The 23539-nt window shown below is 40.8% G+C and overlaps 1 protein-coding gene across 1 annotated transcript in view; it reads left to right on the top strand.

Moving 5' to 3' along the window:
• The window catches only part of LOC147706377 (cadherin-like protein 26), a 290718-nt gene that overhangs the window by 229231 nt on the left and 37948 nt on the right, over positions 1-23539 (top strand). The window contains exons 8-10 of the mRNA XM_086932875.1: positions 1383-1654; positions 16116-16258; positions 19678-19911. Coding sequence (XP_086789001.1) covers positions 1383-1654; positions 16116-16258; positions 19678-19911 — 649 coding nt within the window. The remainder of the gene's footprint in view (positions 1-1382; positions 1655-16115; positions 16259-19677; positions 19912-23539) is intronic.

Genomic DNA, 23539 nt, shown 5'->3' with positions numbered 1-23539 from the left:
TATAGGGATGAAGTAGATATCATGGCTACAATATCACAAAAGTGGTACAAAGAGGGAGAATCCAGTGGCAAAAGCTTAGCATGGCCAGCAAAAGCAGAAAACAATAACTGTAAGATTGAAAATAAGTGTTAGTCTGTTGAACAACCTGTTAATAGTGGATCTGAAAAGAGATTCAGGGAGTGTTCTCGGAACATTTAAAGGAGGATTTTTGCAACAAAATGTGTGGTTAAAGATGAAGTTGACTGGTTCAGTCTCAAAAAAGAACAAAACAATGGCACTGTTTAACAATCCATGTTTTTGATCTGAGTGCACGTTAGAAATGTTCAACTTTATTGACACAACTAATGACATCATTTGCTTCAAATAAACACACATTTGTATCAAGGTGCCTTCATAGCTTCTAAACAGTGAGGATAGATGCTTTAGTAAATGATTTTCTCCTCCTTCTGCACATCTCTCCTCTTCCTTCCTAATTAAACCCTTTAAGTTGAGTGATGGCTCAATTAAGACATCTGAATCTGAGATAATGATACCATTCAACCATGATTCATGGTTTGCTTTCAACAGAGAATGTGTTGAGCCACGCCCAAAGGAGAACTTCTGTAAACAGGCTTCAGGCTCAGGGCCAAGCACAAGCCAGGCACCCATCTTCATACATGGTTACAAGCGTATGTAATGAGACAGGAGTGAGTAAGGTGATAACACTAAGCTGCGCTGATTTCAAATTGTAATATCTGTATTGTCTATTAATTGTTTTTACTGGCTGAGAAGGGAGCATGATAGCATGGGGGAGGGATTGGGAGGAGGCACTTTTGCACCACAGGACACTAACAAGAGATCAAAATCATTAGGGGGTGTGAGAAAAAGTGCCTCTTTTTACATGGTTAGCCTTCACTTGTTGCCTGGTTTTGATATTGTTTCAACTGTAGTTTACAGGGTTGATGCCAACTAGGTACCATGTGCCAGTGCGTCTCCCCCAAAGCATATCCACAATTTATACTTCCCCCCTTGTTAATCCCTAGTAAATGGTCCCCTGGGTACCTAGGTCCTGGGAGCTGAAGAGGGTCCCCTGGGATCCCCCCTCAAGGGCCCATACCACTGCACTTGCAGCTCGCATGCCCATGTGAGCTAAAAATGACAAAGTCTACAAGGCACTCTGCCTGGGTGCCATGCCAGCCAGCACTGCCTGAAGGTATAGATAGGTCACCCCTCTAGCAGGCCTCACAGCCCTAAGGCATGGTGCACTATACTCCAGGCGAGGGCATATCTACATGAACAGATATGCGGCTACAACATTAGGGCCCATTCCTTAATAGTGTAAGTCTTGTTGCCACTAAGGCAGACCAATGGCCCCACTACTGAATGCTGTTTTTTCTTTGCAGCCTTTGGATTTTGAGGGAATCGCACAGAAGAAACTTCAAATTTCTGTGGAAAATGAAGAACCTTTTGCGTCATGTGAAAAAGGCACAGCGAGACGATCGGACTCAAACCCAGCAAGCACAGTCTCAATGAATGTCAACATTCTGGATGCTAATGATGCACCCCATTTCAACCCAGGCAAACAAATCATCCGAGAAAAAGAGGGCCTTAAGCCTGGTACTGTCCTGGCGAGATGTAACGCCACCGACCCTGATGTGGTGCCCAATAAGATAAGGTAAGTGCTGCTGCTTTTGGCTCCACAGCAGGAGCAGTGATGGGGGTATGCAGAGCAGCTGCTGTGTGTTACATTTACAGGAAGCCTGTATTCTTGTGCACAATTTTTTATCCTTAGATGGCCATCTTATTTGGGATCCCAATAGTACATGAAGACAACAGAAGGGTTCCACATACTTGATATCAACCAATCAGAGTGTCTAAAAGTGAGGGGAGACTTGCGAACAAATTTATTGGTTTGTTTCGACAGAGGAAACTGAGATGAATAAACATTATCTAGCTGTAAACCTGAAAGGAAATTAGAATTTGCTTTTCTCCAAGTGCCACAGAACAGTCTTTGCTCCATCCCAGTTCTAGGCACTGATTGTACTGACTGCCTTAGAACTCCCACCTCATCTTCAAAAGACTGTGAATCAAATTAGATCTCAGGCAGGTCAGTGATCACCCAGCCTGGAAAAACCAATGCTATCAGAGGCCTCTTGTGGTGCTGGTTATTGTCATTATGAAAGAAAGACAGATGCAATGCTCCAGGGCAATTTCAGCCATTCTCAAATATGCACAAAAGACTTTTACTGTTACTCATGATTGAAGCATGGCATGTGCTGTATAACTGCAAGGGATAAGGATAATCGTAGGCATTTGATTGACCAAAGTACTTGCTGCTTCAGAGGAGCTGATCATGTGGCAGAATGAAAGCACTGGGTTTTTAGGTCTCTCAGAAAGAAATCGTCTAGCATTTAAGTGTGGAACAAGACTGTTCCACAGCAGAGAATCTTGCTGGTGGGGCGTTCTTTTCTCAAATTGTTTATATCTCAATAGTTAGATTGTGAGACCATTTCCAAAGGATGACCCAGAGCTTCAATAAGGTGGATTTTGCTGTAAGATCTAAGCTTGATATTCATTATTCTGGCCAAGAAATGCCTTTGAGAAATTTGACATTGATCAGAGTGTCATTCACACATATGTGATCAAAGTGGCAGGTTTCCAAGAAGCAGACTAGTGTGGCCATAAAGACGTTAAAAAGATATTTAAGAGATATGATCCCTGCCAGTCTCCACAGTCAATAGCTAAGATTTTGGATAGGTCGGTGCCTAATGTGACTTTCCACGTTTAATGGTTAATATAGGAAGTGAACCAAGAAACTGCCTTCCCACTAATTCTAGCATGTATGACTGGATGATTACCCAACACATTGTGATCAATGGTATCAAAGGTTTCCAAAAAATCACCTTGTGATCAATGATATCAAATGTTTAAAAAAAAATCAGAGCTTATGCCTGGAATTTGTTACAAAAGGCCAGATGCTTTTCTCAAAGTATTTGTAGTGTTGTTTCTGCCTTTCACTTAGGAATAAAACCCACTTGGAGTACACTTTACAGGTTGATAGTCTCCAGACGTGCTGAAAGACAACTGATCTTTAAACTCTAATGCATGATAGGCCCAAATGGGACAGTAATTGGATAAATATTCTCTATCAGCATTTGTTGTTTTCCGGATAGAGTTTATGAATGGCTTGTTTGAGTTTATGGGGGATTACGCCTGTATGTTGGAGAGACATTAGTAAGTTTGTTGATGGTGGCAAAATTACCAATGTGATTTATTTTAATGGTGATTGAGGATAGCAAACATGAATGCGTAGATCATTAGCAGTGGCCAGAAAGAAGAGGAGCAGGTGCATTTGTGTACTGATCTCTACTCCTTGAACAAATCATTTGGTGGACTGGCATTCTTTACTCAAGATTAATGAACCCATCAACACACTATATGATTCAAAAATATTTTCAACCTTAGATCTAAAAAGTGCAGATCGCGAAATTGTCTTACAAAAAAACCATGAGATCACAAGGCATTAATCACTGCTAAAGGGGCTTTCACTTCATAAGAATTGCTGTTAGGTTTTTTTTCTATAGCATTAGTTTTATAATGACTATCACATTTTCTTTTTAGGCAGGAAAACGGTGTCCTTTTCATGATAAGATTTGGGGCCAGATGTAGGTAAATGAGATTTACCGATTTTTAATTACCGAATTTTACCGATTCGGTAATTAAAAATCGGTAAATCTGAGGGGTGGATATGTAGGAACATCCAGATGTTCCTTTTACCGAATCGGTAAATATCTGTATTTACCGAATCGGTAAATACCGACCGGTAATGCCCCATTCATTCCTATGGGCTTTGAAATACCGATTCTGACAAGGGTGCAGGGGGTGTCACTTTGACACCCTCTAGCACCCCCAAAAAAGGTTCGGGGGCCATGTGGCAGGGTCTGCCTGTCATATGGCACAGGTGTGCATGCAAACATGTGCATGCACACCAGAATCGGTATTTTACCATCAAATAGTATTTGATGGTAAAATACCGATTCTGTAATGCTTGTGGGACTCAGAAGAGTCCCACCTACATATCAATTTTACCGAATCGTAAAAAATACTGAATCGGTATTTTACAGAATCGGTAAATTTACCGATCGGTACATTTACCGATTCTGTAAAATACAGGGCCCTACATCTCAAATTGCATTTACCGGTCGGTAACGGCCGAATTCGGCCGTTACCGACCGGTAAATGCCTACCTACATCTGGCCCCTGATCTCTTAATTAAATTATTTTCATGAAAGGCAAAAGGAAACCATTTTTCTGTATAAAAAGAAGATGTGAGACTCAAGATAAGGGCAGTGACATAGTAAAAAAACAAAGGGGTGAGATTACAAAAGGAAAAAGTTTTTTTTAGGTAAAAATCATGTAAAGTACGTATTTGGGACACATCGTTACAGATTATTGACTGTTGCCCAGCCCAAGCCTAGTAGAAGTTATCAATTTAGCACCAAGCCCAGGAAACAATGAACAACTGTAATGATTCCTGAGTTCATGTGGATATACACAAAGGGCCTCATTAGGATGGCGGACGGACCTGCGTCCGTCCGCCACCCTCGAGGTGGAGGGACCGTCCGTAGGGGTTACGGCAGTCCCTCCAGTGCAATTAGGATGTGACCGCCACCCTGGCGGTCACATCCTGGATCTTTAACCTGGCGGCGGGTGCTGCTTGAAGCAGCACCCGCCACAAGGTTAAAAAGACCATGTTTTACATTTACATGCACAAAGAGGCAGGCACCGCGCGGTGCCTGCCGCTTTGTACATGTAAATGCAGCGGGGTACCATAGGTACCCCCCATGTGCCCCTCCCACCCCCCTTTCACCCTGGGGGCCCGCAACGGCCCCCAAAGTAAAGACCGTATGCGTTTTCGTGGCAGCATTGCCGCCGCAGAAAGGCATGTCCCAATGCATATCCTAATATGGCTGGCGGTGTCTGATAGACACCGCCACCATATTAGAGCTTTTCCGCCGCGGTGGGAAGGCGACTGCGGCGGAAAAGCGGTGGACTGGCGGGGGTCTTTTGAATCACCGCAGCGGTGAATCCTCATCCTCCGGGCCGGCGGTGGCTTCTGCCAGCCCACAGGATGCAGATTCACCGCAATTCTAATGACCGCCAAAGTGTATTCCTAATTTCACCAACAGGACATACATGCCAAAACATTTTTTTACATTTTTTAAGTATGCATGGAACAAGGAAATGTAAAACGTGTTTTCAAAACGTTAAGAACTGTATCATTTTCAACAAAAGCTCTCGATAACTGTAACACGGAACTGAAATGCTTCATAACTGTGAATGCCAGCACTTATCACTTTGGTGCCATTTTCAAACAGGTAGAAGGCTCAAATAAAACACTATTTCCTTTACCTATTGTATACTATGATCAATGAAGCACAATTATAGACTTATAGAAACGGTGACGCTAGCATGCAGTTTGGCTGTAGTAAAATGCAAAAACAACAAAATATAGGCAGTTTATTTAGGGAATTTCATTTATTCTATGTACTAGTAACATGCAATTTAAAACACATTTTGTCAAGGCGTTGCTTGCAATATGAACTGTTCAATAAATAAACATCATTAAGACACATACCTAGAGCGAAAACAAAATGAATCAGCCAATTGCTTGACCTTTAATTACATATGCTGAGACTAGTGAGTCTATGAGGGTGTCAGAGATATAGTGTCTTTGCACATCCTTGTACCACCAACAAGCCAGTGGCCTTTCAGAGAGAATTAATCTCATAATAAAAAAAAATATTCAGTGGACATTTACTAGTAGGACTGATCTAGGAGTGGCTTTAAGAGCCTTGACATGGGAGCACCTTAATGCACAATATAGTGTAACAACATTTGAGTTGCTGAGAGGATGATACACATCTTCCACTGTATACCCAAATTGAATGCAAATGTGGAATCAATGTAACAAAAAGAATAGAAGCAATAAACCTATGCCACAAGAAATAACTCACAAGATTAAGGAATTGTGGCATAATGGTTAATAATACTCTGACAAAAAATACAGTTGTAAAGAAAATAGAATAAAGGTAGAACGTTGGGTGGCAATAAAAAATATTCAAGGAAAACAAGGGTAAAATGGATTGTTTTAAACTATGCATGTTTAGAGAGTCAGGAAACAAAACTACCTATATTAAAAAACAGAAAATGGTTAATCTAAAACGTAGGGTCCTGTTACAATGACAGTCTGTCGGACCGCCGACCACCGTCGTTTCGGGCAGGAACCACTCGACAGTGAGTCGGTAGTCCCTTCCATTATATTAGAATATGACTGCTTTGCTGGCGGTTGTAAAATGCCTTTTTCTAGTGCTGCTTGTGCTGCAACCCCAATTTACAGTACTCTTGTAATATCCTACCTATTGTTTGACTTTTTGACTCTGTAAAGCGCTCTGATAACCTAACGGGTCAAGTTTGCGCTCTATAAAACACTAAAAATAAATAAATAAAATTAAAAAAACAGGAAATAGGCTGCTGCACAAGCTGTGCTAGAAAAAGGCACTTTGTGCACATCATGCACTGTGTGCCAGGAACCATGTGGTGCCTGGATGTGTGGGGGGACACCACATGTGCCCTTCCAGGCCACAGTAATGAGCGATGGGGGACGGGGCCCTGCTTGGGGCCCCCAAAGTCACTTTCTGTTTGAATATTCATGGCAGTCAGACCACCTTAGACAGGCAGTCGGTAAGGGAAATCCTAATTCCTATGGCAGTGCCTGCTCAGGCACTGCCTCCATAGTAGGGTTAGGAATCCGGCTGGATCTTTGATCCTGTTGGAGGCAGCGGTTCTTCCCCGCAACATTATCTCTCCGACCGCCTGCATTGTAATGTAGCGGTCGGACCGATGACATGGATGTTGTGCGTTCCGCCCTACATTATAATGAGGACCTTAGTGTGGAAGTCATATGAGGTTCTTGAAATCATGGACTTTAGGAGGGAAACACACACATAAAATGGGGATTTCAGAGCACAGCATAACTTTGTATTCTGAAATGGCTGCTTGTTGTTGGGTGAGGTTACTGTTATGACATTAGGAGTCGGTGTCTTTGGGCAGGTGTGGTAGCATTGACTGTGGAAGGGGCTTTGTGAGAGGTATCCATCTGTAGTTTTGGTTTTAAAAGTGACTGCATGGTCCAGGGTTCTCTAATCATTTTTAAATGGATTTGCGGTAGACTCTTAGGGTGATGTATAGTACTGCATTGTATATCACTGTTTACCTATGGGTGTTTTGGTATGTTTGGAATTAAATGTCACTTCATTGGTCAAAGTGCTGTGTTGGATTTGGGTTTAAGTATTCTTTGTTTTGGGTAGGTGTGGTATTTTTGGGATAATAAGATGGTGTATGTTTGAAGGTACTGTGCTACGTTCGGGTTCCTTGCTCACCGTGCATCAAGTTTACTCTAGTCTTTCTGGTTTTACATTTATAAGTCATTGTATGTATAAGAATGATTTAGTAATTTGGGTTTAGAAGTCACTGTCTGGCTCAGGGTGCTTTGGAAGTTTTGGGTTTAAGAGTAAATCCGCCACCCTGAGACCCTCGCGGGTGAGTAGCGCGCTCAATAAATGGACTGATTGATTGATTGATTAACTCTGGTTGATGGTGCTTTGTTAGTTTTGTTAGTTGGTGCTGTAGGAGGCCTGGGTAGCTGAGTAACTAAATGGCTCAGGGTATTGTTGTTTTAAATGTAGAGGTCACTTTTTGGTTCAGAGTGTAATGACAGTTTGAAGTTTTTCAAATCCTGTGTGATGTAAGTGTGTTCACTTTGTTTGGGCTTTAGAGGTTACTACAAGTGGCAGGTTGGGGTTTAGAAGCTGCTATCCAGTTTTGGGAGATTTGATAGTTGTAGTATTCGAAGTCACTGGGTGACTGGCAGTGCTGCCATACAAACTTTAGATTTAGCCTTAGCAGTGTTGTTTATGGTGGTCTTGTCATTTTGGATTTGGGGTTATTGTGTGGATAATTCAGTGGACTTGATTCACAACATAATTTGAACATTCACGTTTAACTTACACGCAAATAGCGTTCTTTATAAATTGAAAATCCATTTTTCAATTCACAAAATCTTTACAACACAAGGATTTTCGTATATGTAAATTTATAGCCTTTGGCAAGGAAAGAGTGGGAATACCCTGAACGCCTGCAAAAACACCAGAGATATATTTAAGTGTAGGTATTCACTAACTTCTTTTTACACCCACTCCTATTCTCCAAATGGAGATTTACTTCTAACAAGGTAAAGAATATCTGAAGGTAAAAAAACTATTTATTCCCTTGAGAAAAAAGATAGTGAAAATGTGCAAATACGCAGTTATAGGATGTATTTCTCAGTGTGCGATTGTGCACTTTGTACAATTACATATTGCAGGCCATTAATCCGTGGGTGCAGGTTTCTATATTTTTATGACAATCAGGCTGACTCTGGATCAGGGTACTGAGAATGTTTTGACATTAAAAGTGGTCATCCACACTGGCCTACGATTGTTAAGGATTTGACTCAGGACAGAAGTTTGAGAAAAGGAAGACATTTCTTCGAGTCCTTTACAGCTTTAATCTCAAGGACATTTCAGGCGGGCCGTCTTTATTACTCTGCTGCGATGGCGCCCAAGATCTATCGCACTAACAACAAAAGTAGGGATTTACCCCCCTCCGATGAAGAATGTTCTGAAGAGGGTCCTGGATCTTCAGCTACTAACCTGAGAGCAAAGTCGAGGAGCAAAGCTCAGCTGAGGCGGGAGGCTGCGAAAGAGGCAAAGGAAGCAAAAGCACGCAAGCTGAAAGAAAGGGAGCTGGCAAAAACAAACAAAACGGAAAGCGCCCGATCTGGTAGGGGTCCTGGCAAGGGAGCCACAGACCCGAGGCTGCTGGAAGCGCTGGGGAGAGAACCTGCCTTACGACAGACCACGATAGTGGAATCATTCCTACCTGCACCTGGAGCGGCGGTGGCAGTCTCGTCGGATATAACAGCTGGGCAGCAGGCGTCTTTCATTCCCACGCTGGCAGTTTTGTGTGGGAGCAAGCTGGGCCATGTGCAGTTGCAGAGCTCCGTGTTGGCTGGTGTTATTCAAGAAATCAACGTGGACGTGGTGCGCGATGAGATTGCTGGCTGCTCGGCGACGCCTCTTACAGGAAGTGAGGTTACAGAAGCAGAGGCTGTGGCTGTCTCTTCAGTGGTTGCAGCAGGGGGCGGGCCCGCGGTCTTAAAGGGCCAGGAACATGAAACCGAGTCAATAACAAGGAAGGTAGGAAATAACCATGCAGCAGCGCTGCCTTCACTCCAATTTCGTAATAGAGACTCTGGGGCAGAGGGTAGCCTTGAGAGTGAGGGTATGATCTCAGCCCTCTGTGGAAACAATGAAGGAACGCAAGATGTGCAGGATATGAGGAAAGAGACACGAGCTCAAGCATATGAGGTATCGGATCAATTAAAATTAGGTAGTAATATGTCAGTGGATACAAGTATGACTATTAGCAGCATGGAACATGTGCAAAGCATCCCAGATCCATCTATGGCATCTCCTGGTGAAGACATCTTTTTTACTGGGAATGATGAAGCAGACAATGAAGGAGATGAGGAGGAGTTAGATGGAAGTGAGACAAGCACTGCAGAATCCTCTAGTGCAGAGTCAGAATTGGGTGATTCAGATTCCATAGTAGGTTCAGGTTCAGAAACTGACATATCCGGTCTCGGGAACGTATCGACCATCTCGGATAGCGATACTGATTCAGTGGCACATGAGACAGTACAAAGGGTGGCAAGACCAAAACTTAAAAAAAGTTTAAGAGAGGAGCTCAGAAAGTCAAAAGATAATGACTCTGCATACACGGGGAAAACAGGCAATCCAACCCGCAGGAATGAATCTAAAGCACCTCGCAGAAGACAAGTGAAACCAGTTGCAAAAAAATTAATCTGGGATAACATCGCAGAGCATGGAATAGCTCACACTGGAGTATCCGTGAATACGGAAATAAGGGCTCAGGAATCTACCACTCATGGAGCAGAGGGGGACCCTGGAAGGGGTGCCGCCAATTTTGAACTTTTGTTTGCAACCCTAAAACAAATCCAAACTGAGGCACGCGCTGAGAGTCACAGATCAAGTAGAAGGGCCAGGCGTGCAAATAGAAAGATACAATCCTCTCTGCAAAAGGTCAACAAAATGTACGAGGATATGGTCGGGAGAGTATCCGAGCTTGAGGTCAGAACAAGCAAACTGGAAGACGACTTCGTTAAGATGAAAGACGCTGGCGATGATAAAGACAAGACAACTGCAGATATGCTCTGGAAGCTAGAGGACTTTGAAAACAGACAAAGGCGGAATAACATCAGATTAATTGGAATTGAAGAGGGGAAAGAGGCGGGGGATGTTAGAACATTTGTTATTGATTTGTTGAAAGGCGCATTCCCTGAGTTGGTCTCATGGGATTGGGAACATGAGATTCAAAGAGCGCACCGATTTCCGTTGATACGAAAGGATTTGCAGGGCAAGCCACGGGCGATATTGATCTATGTTGGTAATTTTCTTCTGCGCGAAGAATTAATCAATAAGGCAAAATCACAGGCTAAACGCTCTTATAAGGGAATTGAGTTTTTCACCCGCCCCGATTTTTGCCATGCCACCGTGGAAAGAAGGTGGCGGATGAGACAGCTTATTACTCCATTCCATAATATAGGCTACGAGGCTTATCTTTTATTTCCGGCACGTCTGAAAGTCGGCTTGGAGGGTAGCTTTAGAGTTTTTCATTCTGAAATTATGGCGCAAGAATATCTTTCTTACTTGAGAGAGAATAGAGGTCGTCAAAAGCCTACACGTGGATCTTTGGAGGTCCAAGATACACAAGCTGGACCTGTCCAAAATATACCTCGTAAAAAGTAAAAAGTAGCATATTCTGCTAAGCAATAAGTATAAAAAGGAAAATGAGGCATCAGGAGCAGCCTGATTGCTAAACTCCTTTTCTCCTCGTCTATATTATTAATTGAAGGGTGGCTGCATAGTGGTATAGCGGTGTATGGTAGTGTAGTCAACTACTAACCCCATTAGACATATTACTCTCTGCAATATATTTTTATATTCAAGAATTTGGTTTTTTTTTTTTTTTTTTTTTTTTTTGCTGCCCAAATTGGTGACATGCTTTTCTCCCTTTTTCTTTTTTCTCTTTTTTTTTTAAGATAAGGGGGGAAGAAGGGGGGAAAAGGGGGGAAAGGGGAAAGGGAGAAGAGGGAAAGAAGAAAAGAAAAAAAAAGTGTAAAAATTCTGAAATTACTGCTAAAAATTATGAATCATGGTGGGGGGGGGGAAGGAAAAGGGAAAAATAATAACAAAATGATTGGGTCTGTGTCTATGCTGTGAGCATTCTGAACAATGTATATAGTTAAAGGAAAATCGGGGAGGGGAGGGTGAGACAACCCAGAGGCAAACGTCAGCCAGACATAGGTCTTATGGACCTATTTGCCTGTTGGGGGGGAGGGATCATGAGGGTGGGGCGTCTGGGGTGGGGGAGGGAGAACTTAGGGGCAGGGCACAAGGATATGGTAACTTGTAGAGGTAATGACGGGCATGTGATGGAAAAAGTTTCTCAGTGGCAGGATGTCAAGGAAGGGATTATCAATTCTAAGCTTCATGTATTGAGTGTTTTAGGCGAATTGAAGATAAAGTATGTTAAGACAATGTCAAGTGATCAGGCAGTCAAAAGTTTTGTGAAAATTAGTAATGACACTTAGGTTTGTAACATGGAATGTGTGCAGCTTAAATGATGTCCAAAAGAGACATAAGATAGGTGTACGATTACGCCAGATGAATGTGGACTTCATTTTCCTGCAAGAAACGCATATAATGAGTACCCAAGAGCTTTTCCTGAACCAGATGGGATATCAACTCATAGTTAGTTCCAAACAAGGTGCTAAAAATAGAGGAGTCGCTATTCTGTCAAGGAGTAAAAACTTGAGAATAGGAAAAAAATTAGAGGACAAGTGGGGAAGATGGGCCATGGTAGAGATCGAGATAGATGGGGTTTGGACGACGATGGTGTCTATTTATGGATCTACACAGGACGACCCGGAGGTGTTACAGTTTATAGATTCTGAGTTAGCTGCTTGGCCCCCACAGATTATTATAGGAGGAGATCTTAATATTAACGGGGCCGATGGGCTAGGAACTGGTCAAAATGGAAGCTATAAAGGCCGTAAGAAAAGAGTTCATAAGGCACTTGTTGATCTCCTGTGTAGTAACAACTTGAATGATGTTTGGGGTATTACTAGACCACAACAGAAAGGATATACTTATTATTCTGCACCACACCAAGTTTGTGTTAGGCTCGATTACTTTTTAATTTCTAGTAATCTAATGTCAAGGGTCAATATTGATAGATTGCCAAGAATTCTAAGTGATCACAATCCATTAATTCTGGAACTAAAGGTAGAAGGAGGAAAAAGATCCAATCGGGTATGGACTTTTGAAAGAAGACTTCTTTTAGAAGAGGATTATGTATTACATATGTCGAAATGGATCACTGACTTTTTTTACTATAATAAAGGAACGGCATCGGAGGGAGTTATATGGGATGCTTTTAAGGCAGGCGTCCGTGGAGAAACATGCAGTTACAGTTTTCACAAACGCAAAATGGAAGGGATATTACAAAGGGAGCTAGAGAGAGCCGTCTCAGAAGCAGAAGAGCAAGTCGATAATTGCCTTATTAGAGGTGACCCAGTAGAACAATATCTGATAGATTTACTAAAAGTCAAAAGTGAGGCGGAAGGGGATCTGGCAAAAAAAGCGGCAGTACACTATACAATCCGTAGGGAAAGATGTTACGAATATAATGAAAAAGTTGGGCATGTACTGGCCATGCCTACTAGGCAGATAGCGGCAGCGGGCACGGTGAGGCAAATTAGAGATGAAAATGGTAATATACAAACTGGTCCTGAAGAAATTAGGGAAGTATTCAGGAAATTTTACCAGACCCTCTATGATCATCAATATCCTTGTAGTAGTGAAGAGATTAGTGACTATTTGGAGAATATACCAAATGAGAGGGTAACAGACGAAGATGCAGATAGATTAGAAACCCAGTTAGAAATGGAAGAGGTCAAGGAAGCCATGGGCAAACTCCCCTCTGGTAAGGCTGCCGGCCCCGATCAGATACCTCTAGAATTTTATAAAACTTTCTGGGGGGTACTTGCACAAGAGTTAACTAGAGTGCTTCAATCTGCACAGCTTGGGCAGTCTACACCAAAGTCATGGGGGGGTGCAGACATCGTCCTGATTCTTAAGAAGGGCAAGCCGGAGGAGGAGCCTGGGTCTTATCGCCCCATTACATTAATGAATAACGATACTAAAATATATTCTAAAATATTGGCAATGAGATTTGCAGAAGTAATTAACTCACTAGTTTATCACACCCAACATGGCTTTATCCCTGGTAGAGGAACAACCCATCATACTAGGAAAGTAATAACATTATTGGATGCCGCCGAAGTCACAGGGGACCCGATGGCAGTCATTCTATTGGACGCTGAAAAGGCGTTTGATCGGGTCTCCTGGGACTATTTGTGGTACACCTTGGCTAGAGTTGGCTTCAGGGTGGGTTTATAAAAGCACTGCAAACCCTATATAAAGAACCGGTCGCGGCCCTAAGAGTCAACGGGGGGACTACTGGCCAATTCTCTATTAAAAGGGGTACACGGCAGGGGTGCCCATGCTCCCCATTACTTTTTGCCATGTATATGGATCCACTGATCCGCAAATTAGAGCTCTGTCCAGAAATAACTCCATTGCCGACATTACTGGGACCATGTAAGATTTTAGCTTATGCTGATGATGTGGCGGTGATAACACCAAACCCCACAGAGGCAACTGGGCATATAGAAGAAGAGACCCGCAGATTCGGACGCGTATCCGGGTATGCCCTAAATGTCTCCAAGACTCAGATAATTAAAAACTCGACTCCGTGTGATGATAATCGTGTGGTACAGGCAGGGACTTACCTTGGAATTAAAATAACAGCTGATTTAAACAACTTGGTGGAAAATAACATCGCCCCAATAATAAGCAAAATAAAGAAGGATTTGGATCGGTACGAAAATTTACACTTATCGCTAGTGGGTCGGGTTAATATTATTAAAATGATGATATTGCCAACATTTTTGTATATATTTAGGGCTATCCCACTCTTATTTGAAAACAAGTGGTTTAATATATGTGAACAAATGATCAACCGCTTCGTATGGGCTAAGGGAAAGACACGCAGAGCACTGAGGTATATGTCTCTACCACGGGAACGTGGTGGCTGGTCCCTACCAGACCTAAAAGTGTATTACTGGGCCGCTGCATTCCAAAATATGTTGGGATTGGTAGGGGGGGCTGATATAGATGACTGGGATAAAGCAGGATCACTTGCAATTTATGGTTTGGTTTTAGGTAAAAATGCGGAAAATATATTTTTAAGATTTACGGAGGAAAGTTATTATAAACGAACACGGTTCAAGATTCTAATGGCTGCTCAAATGTTTGGAAGGGAATATCAAAAAAGATTGGATTTGGGAAATATAATTTTTCCACTAGACTCAAAAATAATCCCTCACTTCCGGGTATGGTTTTTTCGGGAGCTGTATTCCAAGACTGGGAGTCGCGTGGGATAAGAAAGATTGGAGATATTCTGGGCCCCCAAGGTATTTTACAATTTGTTGAGTTACAGGATCGATATACCCTAGATACAAAACATTTTTTTAAATATCTTCAAATAAGGAGTTGTCTAATAAACAGGAAAGGAGGACCTATGGGGTTCGATAGAAATATATTGTTGGATATTATAGAAACAGGCTCGGATTGTACTATAAAGAGGTTCTACTGTGAGATGACAGCGTTAAAGAAAGATGATATGGAGAAATGGATAAATAGGTGGTCTGTAGATTTGGATATAAGTTGGGATATTTTTTCAGAATCATTAGAGTTGGGAAGAAAACTGTTGTGTTCATCTTCATTACAGGCTCAACATTATAAGACTTTATTCCATCTCTACTACACTCCTGGAAAAATTGCTCAATGGGGGGGTACTACGGGAACCACCTGCTTTAGATGTGGGAGTCTGGGGGCGGATTTAACACATATTTTTTCACTCTGCCCACATCTGAATAATATAAAACGGGATATTGAGCAGTTTCTACAGAATGTACTATCAACAACAATAGAACTAAGTCCAGCTGTCATGCTATTAGGAGTCAATCCTGAGACTTGTGTGGGTAATGATAAGTTTCTATTCGTAGCTTCGGCTATCCTCAGACTCTTAGTCGCCTCAGCATGGTTGGATCCTAACCCTCCAACCTATCATCAATGGCTGGGGAAGCTATTATCTATCCAAAAGCTAGAATCAGCTATCTATGCGAGGAGGGGGAGAAACGGTAAGAAACTAGGCTTAGCAATATGGGAGCCGCTCGTCCACTGGAAACAAGGTCCCGATTAGTGATCATCAGGGGGGGGTTCGAAATTGAGAATTTAGTATATAGAAGTCTGTGTATATTTGGAGTATATGATTTGTTTTGAGAAAACCATATATGAATTGATATTATTTTATGATCATAATGCTCTGTATAATCCCAATACTTATTTATGATTTTGTATTGTAATGAATGTTATTGTGCCCTGTTCTCATCTCGGGGGGGAAAAAAGGGGAAAAAAATTTCAATAAAAATACTTAAAAAAAAAAAAGTGGTCATCCACCTAATGCAGTGTGGTCAATTTGGTTTTAGAAACAGTGGCCTGGCTCAGGAGTCATGTGAAAGTTTAATTTGTTTTTGGGGTGACTGTATGATCCTTGTGGGCAGTGGTGAAGTCAGGGTTGAGTTTCTGACCTTGTAACCACAACAGGGTATCCCAAAAGACAGCACCTTCATCTGCAGCGAAACAACAATTGCTGCATTGATTTGAAGGAAGAACGCGCACTAGCAAGAACCTTCGTCCAGTGTTGTCCCCCCTTGAACCATCACCTCATATTTTGAACACCAATTTCTGGGAAAGTTTGATTGTTAGCATCTGATCACTGTGTAGGAGCAAAACATAATGCATGTATTACTCTCATTTTACAAGGTACAAAGTGGCCCACGATCCTGAGGGCTGGGTCACTGTTGATGAAAACACTGGCGTTGTCACATCTGTAAAAGAACTTGACCGCGAATCACCATTTTTAAACAACTCTGTCTACTCTATCCTTATTCATGCTGTTGATGACGGTAAGTAACAAAACGGATACAGACCAAGACTTTCCTCACAGAGGACAAAAACACAATTATTTAAGTATGTGAGGCTGTTTCACTATCATGTGTGAGTCCTGGTAAGCCAGTGGGACACCTATGAGCCCCTTCTGAGAACTTTTATATCCAATTAATATGCACCGTTTACTTTAAAAAGCAATATGTTTTATTGTCCCTTAAACATATGACTTTCCAATATCACAGAACGCTCTTTGAAGCTTTGAAGTGAACTTTGATCAATAATTCTAACTGCAGTTTCTTAAAGATATATGTAAAGCAGCAATTTAACTATAAAAGATGTTATAAATGCGTGACCTACATTAGTCTAGTCTGTATGGTGCAGATTCCAAATTCAATCAAGGATTTAATAGAAGCATAAAAAGATCTTTAACAAAGCTTTCTTTTTTTGTATTGTGTTTCTGTCGGTTTATCTGTGACAACTAGCTTTAGTGTCCTCATATTGAAAGTGTTTTACTGTCCAAGATCATTTGTATTTCAAAATATGTGCATAGAAGTTATACATGCACTGATATATAAAATGTATCCAGTTCAGACAGAATGCACCTTAAATGGCCTAAACAATTATAAAGCACAGCCACAAACAACTGGTGAAAACCCTTTGTTGACCATGTGGAACTTTACCCCTCTCTTGATTTGACCTTCTTGTTGAGTCCTTCGGATTTTTATTGGAAAATTCCATTAATATGTAATTTCGTGGTCTATTACTGTAATCCCATACTTAATTACACAAAGCTTGTCAATTTGCTTAAAAATCAAGGGATTGGGAGAACAGATAAATTCTACAAGGTAAAGTGCAGAATTAAGAGGGGGTTCTACAAGAATGTATCATTATTTTTCAAACATAGTAGTATCTGCAATCCTCCCTATGATGAATCAATCTAGTCAAGAGGGTGCTGTCAAGTAAAATAATATATATGTGTTCTGCTCCCTTACAAGTAATGTACAGCAGCCTTCTTTTAATAGGTCAACACACCTCTTTTTTGTAAATATGGAGGTATATAAAACTTAGGAAAGTCCATCTGTTCTACTAAATATCATTACGAGGGGTGAGGGGTGCTCCAAAAGCTCCAGTGTTACACTAGTCTGCTTCAAGACATTACCACTGTGCCAACAATCAAAGCTGTGGAACGGAAATCAACCCATCCCTTTTCCTTTGCGGAGATTGCTAAATTAAAAAAAAATTGCTTGCCCTGTGCTGAATGTTGTGGTGTGATATGTGCACCTCAGACTACCAAGGTTACATGAAGCTATTACTTTATGGAATAATAAGCCACTCACAGAAATCTACCATGTTAATAAGGATTCACAGTGGTCTAAATTCAATCTACAGTTTATAGACTGCTGTATAAGTATAGGAATTGTATAGCTATTCTTGATCTGCAAACAAATGTTTGTACACTACAACAAGATTATTGACATATTTTCAATGACAAGATTATTTTCATAAAGATGGGGCAGGTCCGGACATTTTCTTAGCTGTGCGGAGGACCGCCTTCCCGAACATACTCCATGTTTATGATATTGTTTCCAGCAACCCGGAGTATATTGAAGGATGGATGGGAGGAGGATGAGCTAGACCAATGGGCTTCGAAATGGTCAAAATGGCTATCTTGTGTTTTTGATATGGCTTTGCTCGTTGATTCCGTCATTCAATCCTTGGAAGTCAGTGCTTTGCCTAATATTTTCTTCAGCATTATCACCTTCTCTTTGATTTTATGTAACTCCAACAAAATTGTTATAATGGAGAGGCATTAAAAACAACTAGATGAGGACAATCAACAACATATGTTTGCAACTTCCCAATACTTTGACTGTTTTGAATCTAAGGGGCATATTACCAAGGGGGGCGATAGGCAATTATCACTGATTTAGTGGCCGTTTTCGGCCGCTAAGCGGCGATAATTCTATCGCCCTATTAGCAAGCTGTTGCTAACTGATGTTAGCGACAGCTTTTAGGCGATAGCGAGCGGTTTGGGGCCCGCTTGGCATGTCAGCGACTTTTTTCGCTAATGACATGCAAAGTGGGCGTACCCAACCAGTTAGCAGGCGTAGCGTTGGAAATATTCGCGCTAAGCGCGAATATCTCCAAATACTAACACCTGCCCAGACCAGTTCTTAGCCATGTTATCCAATGGGAGGTGGATAACATGGCTAAGAGCATTTTGTCGCTAATGCGTGAATATCGCTGTATCATTTTGCCGCTATCGCTGGATATTTTAGCACAATGGAGAAAAACGTTGCTACTAGCATGTTTACTCTGCTAACATATTCAGCGATAGGCAGCGATAAAAAAATCGTCCCTAAGCCTATTTAGCGATAAATATCGCTACTTGTTGGTAATATACCCCTAAGTAGCGCCGGGACACCTCCGACGGAGGTAGCCGTGCGCTCTACAAGATCCATAAATAAATAAATAAATAAATAAGTCCCTAGCTATGATGTCGGGCAGACTGCCACTGACAGGCCCTCTGTAGCGGTCCTTCCTGCGTTGTGATGCAGCCAGTCACACAACACAGGTTAGGTGGAAAGACCGCCGCCTCTCACCGGACCCATGATCACGTCGGGTGTAGGATCCTATCCCTACAAAGGGGGCAATGCCTGTGCAGGCACCACCATAGGGATTAGGATGTCCCATACCGACTGCCTTTTCATGATGGTCCCAATGCCATGTAAAGGCAGATGGAAACAGATTTTGAGGGCCCCAAGCGGGGCCCCTGTGGGCCACTGCTAAGTGGCCCTGGGGACACATGTTGGTGCATGGATGTGCTCAAAGTGCCTTTTTCTACTGCGGTAGAAAAAAGCACTTTCCGGCCGACTGCACCTGTTCTGATCAAAATAGTCTGGGTGGGATTGCTGACTCATTGTCGGACAGTCACCTGCCTGATACGATGGCAGTCAGCGATCCGACTGACCTCCATCATAATTAGGACCTAAGTTAAAAAAAAAAATATCCGGCACCCTGGAAAAAAGAATCAATATTGACAAACACATGACAAAGTTTCTTTTAAACTCCAAACAGAATGATCATTTTGTATTTTTGTTGCATGCCATTTTTATTGCTCCTCTGCAGATTGTACACCAGTGGTGAATAGTAAGATGTGAATTGTAGTGATTTGGGAAAGGGCTCTAGAGGACACACAAACCACAGAGATTTCCTCAGGTGTAGGTGAAGTGTGCTTTTGAGTAGTTTCTGAATACTAATTATAATAATTTGAGGTTGTTTGAATAGAGTTCATGTTATGATATTTTCACTCCCTGGTAGGGAAACAGATTGGTACTTTAACTCGAATGCATGTTTCTTGCTTCTAATTTGTATCCTCTACTGACCTCTTGATGCTGCTAAGAAAACTTAACAAAAAATGTTATTTTGGGATTAGGAGAGCCTCCTCAGACGGGGACTGGAACAATTCTGCTCCACGTGGCCGACATCAATGATAACACCCCTTACCTGCTATCCCCTTACATGGAAGTATGTGATCAGTTGAAGAACCCAGAAATGATGATCCATGCTGCTGACAATGATGAGGATCCTTTCGCAGGTCCCTTTACCTTTGAAATGTCAGATGAGACCAGAAATGCAAAGGATACGTGGAGATTAGGAAACACAAATGGTAAGTTTCAGAATCAACATCATTCATTCCAAGAGCACTGTGAAGGTACTACCGATACTCATGTTACTCTTGAAAGGGCCAGGCCCATAAGTTCTAGCCCTAATCTTGAATCACAATCTGATGGCTCTTTTTAGCAGCATGTAACTGTAGAGGGGAGAAAGTTGTTAATTATTGCCAATTAATTCTACAGGAGCTTCTCCACACATAATAACCACAGACAACTACGTATGATTAGTTAATTCATTACAATGCAAAAAATAACTTGACATAAACACACCTCAAGATAAGAGTGTAAAAATACATTGGAATCAGCATAAAGCCAAACCTGTGCAACCAGTTTAAATGGTGCAATATATACAAAACAATTCATTCAAGAAGCAGAGGACTGAGTCCTAGTTTCCCTGCACCGAGGGTTGATGAATAAAAAGCATTAATCTATCCCTACACTAACGCTAATATCACATTACTACTTAAGCATCTTCAGGTAAAAGAACTACAAGGTGTTAGTATTCGGAGTCTCCCTAAGAAGTCTCTACACCATCGATGGGTCAGATAGCATAACGCTTTGAGACAGAGCTTGTTCTAAAAATGTCTCTCTCCGAAGGGTTACAGACAGAATAGACCACAAAAAATATAGATGTAAAAAATATTGAGGGAAAAATATAGAATACAAAAATATCGACTCCCTTTACTTTAAAAAGTAAGTACAAACAAAATCGGAAAAAAATTGTTTGTAATAATATATTTGTATTCAATATCGATTTTAAAAATATATAATTTAAAATATTAAAATAAACATAAATTGAATACTAATTTTAATTTAAAAAATTATATGTATAGTTTAACAAATACAACAAATAAACTTCCTTTTAAAATATATAAACACGTACATATATTTATATATAATATATATATAATTAAACATATATAAAATATAAACTAATATTTAATTAATAATATCATTAAAAAAATCTTAAATAGCATAATATTATCAAAAATATATGTAAACATATTTAAATATACCAAAAGCATAGAATAATAAATAAGGTAATCAATTTAATTTAAAATAAAAACACACACATTTTACAATTTAAATAAAAATAAGTTACAAATTAAAAAATTTGTAAATTATAATATTATTACTGTAATAAATCAAACACATAATTATATAAATTACAACATAAAATAAATTATTACAAATCAAAATAAATATATATACATTTCCCACCACACAGACAAAAACACATCACATTTCATGTTATTACATTTCGAAATTATAACACTTCACCTTAATACAACAAAGGATTATATGCGGGTGCGCTCTACACGTGTGATTATAATGCACCCCTATAAATAAACTTTAATTTCCGCTACATCACCCTTTAGCCTTGCTTGGTCATATCTGTTTTGGTATTCCTTAAAATAATAGGTTGCATGACATCATTAGCATAACAAACTAATAACCATGAAAGCAACATAAATGCTATACAGGTTTGCAATTTGACTTGTCAGTTCCTTTAAAAGGCTGAGCTATGCTGTGCCCTCCATGCACCTGGAATATTCCTAGTACCTTGAAGGGACCAGTATTTTAGATGCTGCCAGACTATGTGGTCCAAACATTCAGAATCTTCATAATACATGAAACAGGTAGAACGTATGAGTTGCTGAAGTGGATAAAAGGAATGTGGGTACACAAACTGAGGAAAGCAATCCATAACAACCAATATGCGGGACACAAAGCCGGTGACAAACTTAACAAAGTGGGAGCCCTACAATGCAAAAACAGTTCAACAGGTGCCATTTCACTAGGTCTGATGTTATATATAGGCATCTGATACCACTGTGAGTGTCCTCCATCAGTGCGGCAACGCAAAGGTTTGTGGCCCTCTGCAGTTTGTATTGTATTGTATTGCATTGTAGCATTTAATAATTGCTTACTGCACCTATGTGGGGCGCTGAAGAGCTTGACTAATTGAGTAGGGTATGCAGTTGGAAGGATATTATTTTGTTTTGCTACCAAGTAGTTAGTGTTTTCGCGTTGGGCATGATTACCTCTGAGTTTCGGATATTATGTTATGAAATGCAGCATTTATCAGTGTGTTGGAGGGTGGAGGGTAAGAGACAGGTGGAGAGTTGTATGGTTTTCAGTTTGTTGTCAGCTTTGAATAGCTCTGCAGACCCCTTTATGATATTTCGCATGATATAGCTTTCTTAGCTGTTTACTTCACTCTGTTGTCCAATCTGAAATCATATGTATCATTGTGATCCTGAGCTGGCATGGTTGTAGGGAAAGAGAAGTAGAAAGATCTGAAAGGATGGGTATTTTTATTAGCATTACATATCTGAGTGTCTTTTTGTGAGACAGTTTTTATAGATATTTGCAACCTGCAGTGAATGGGCTATATTAAAGTCCTCCAAAATTGTCCAGTAATGCGTGACATATCTCTTTAGTTATTCTGTGCCTATTCGTTTGGTGATGTTTAGTTTTTGACTGTACGGTGCTGCTGGTGTACAACCCTCATAGCAGATCTGTCATGTGAATGTAATAGATATCATTTACAATGTGTTGCTCACTGCTGTGTGTTATGGTTTTAGTATTATTGTGGGCCATAACGGTTATATATGGAAGTACATAACTATATAATGCCACGGCGAACCATGGGTCAGCAGTTTTGTTTTTGCTTACCTGTATAATGGAAGCAGTTTGATAGGGAGTTGGGTGCAGTTCCTGGGTTATGAGGTGAGGATTGCCCTTGAGGAAGAGTCCTGTCTTCTGAATGCAGGCGGTGCAGTTATCTAGGAAAGAGCGAAGTTTGCACTTGTCTCCAGAAGTGTATATGCTCCTAGGTGTTTCTAATGTTGGCCTGTGTGTTTTTGTGTTGGCTTTCGGTGCGCAGGACTCACATAAAACCATATGTGGGCCTTGCTGAGTTCCACGGGAGAACAGAAGTTCACAACTGCATTCATTTTTTCAACATGGGGGGTGTTATATATATATATCTATATATATATTCACTGAAAAAACCATAGGTTATAGACCATATATAGTTAGGGATTAGCATTTACAAAACCTTATTTTACTCGCACAAAACCATTGAAATTCGCATATATAGTTAGTTGCACTAACTACATATCGCGCACCCGCAATCCACTGCTGATGATGTCACATATTACATCATTCATGACATGGTCAGTGGCATCACTGATGACATCACTAATGACATCTCAAATGACATCACTGATGACATCTCATTTGACATTACTCATCACATCACTGATGATATCATTCATGTGATAATACGATGAACCTCTTCAGATTCTAATATAACCTTAGATACAATCAGTGTAAACAGACACTCACAGACTGTCACTCATCCATGGAGTTACTCACACACCTAGTCACTCATGCAGAAAATCAATCACACTTCCATTTGCTCAACTATACAGTTATACACACCTTACTTATTCAAACATATACTAACACATATTTACTCTCTTATACAATCCCTGATACAAGTTTACAATGATCCATACAGCCACTCACACATTCACTGGCTCTTATGCACCGTAATTTATATATGACAACTCTCACATGTACTGTGTTTTACATATGTACTTACTTTGACAT

The sequence above is a fragment of the Lissotriton vulgaris genome, chromosome 7 (genome assembly GCF_964263255.1).
Source record: "Lissotriton vulgaris chromosome 7, aLisVul1.2, whole genome shotgun sequence".
In the NCBI taxonomy this organism is placed as follows: Eukaryota; Metazoa; Chordata; class Amphibia; order Caudata; family Salamandridae; genus Lissotriton; species Lissotriton vulgaris.
Note: the sequence above shows the minus strand (reverse complement) of the source record. Positions and strands in the feature narration are given on the sequence as shown.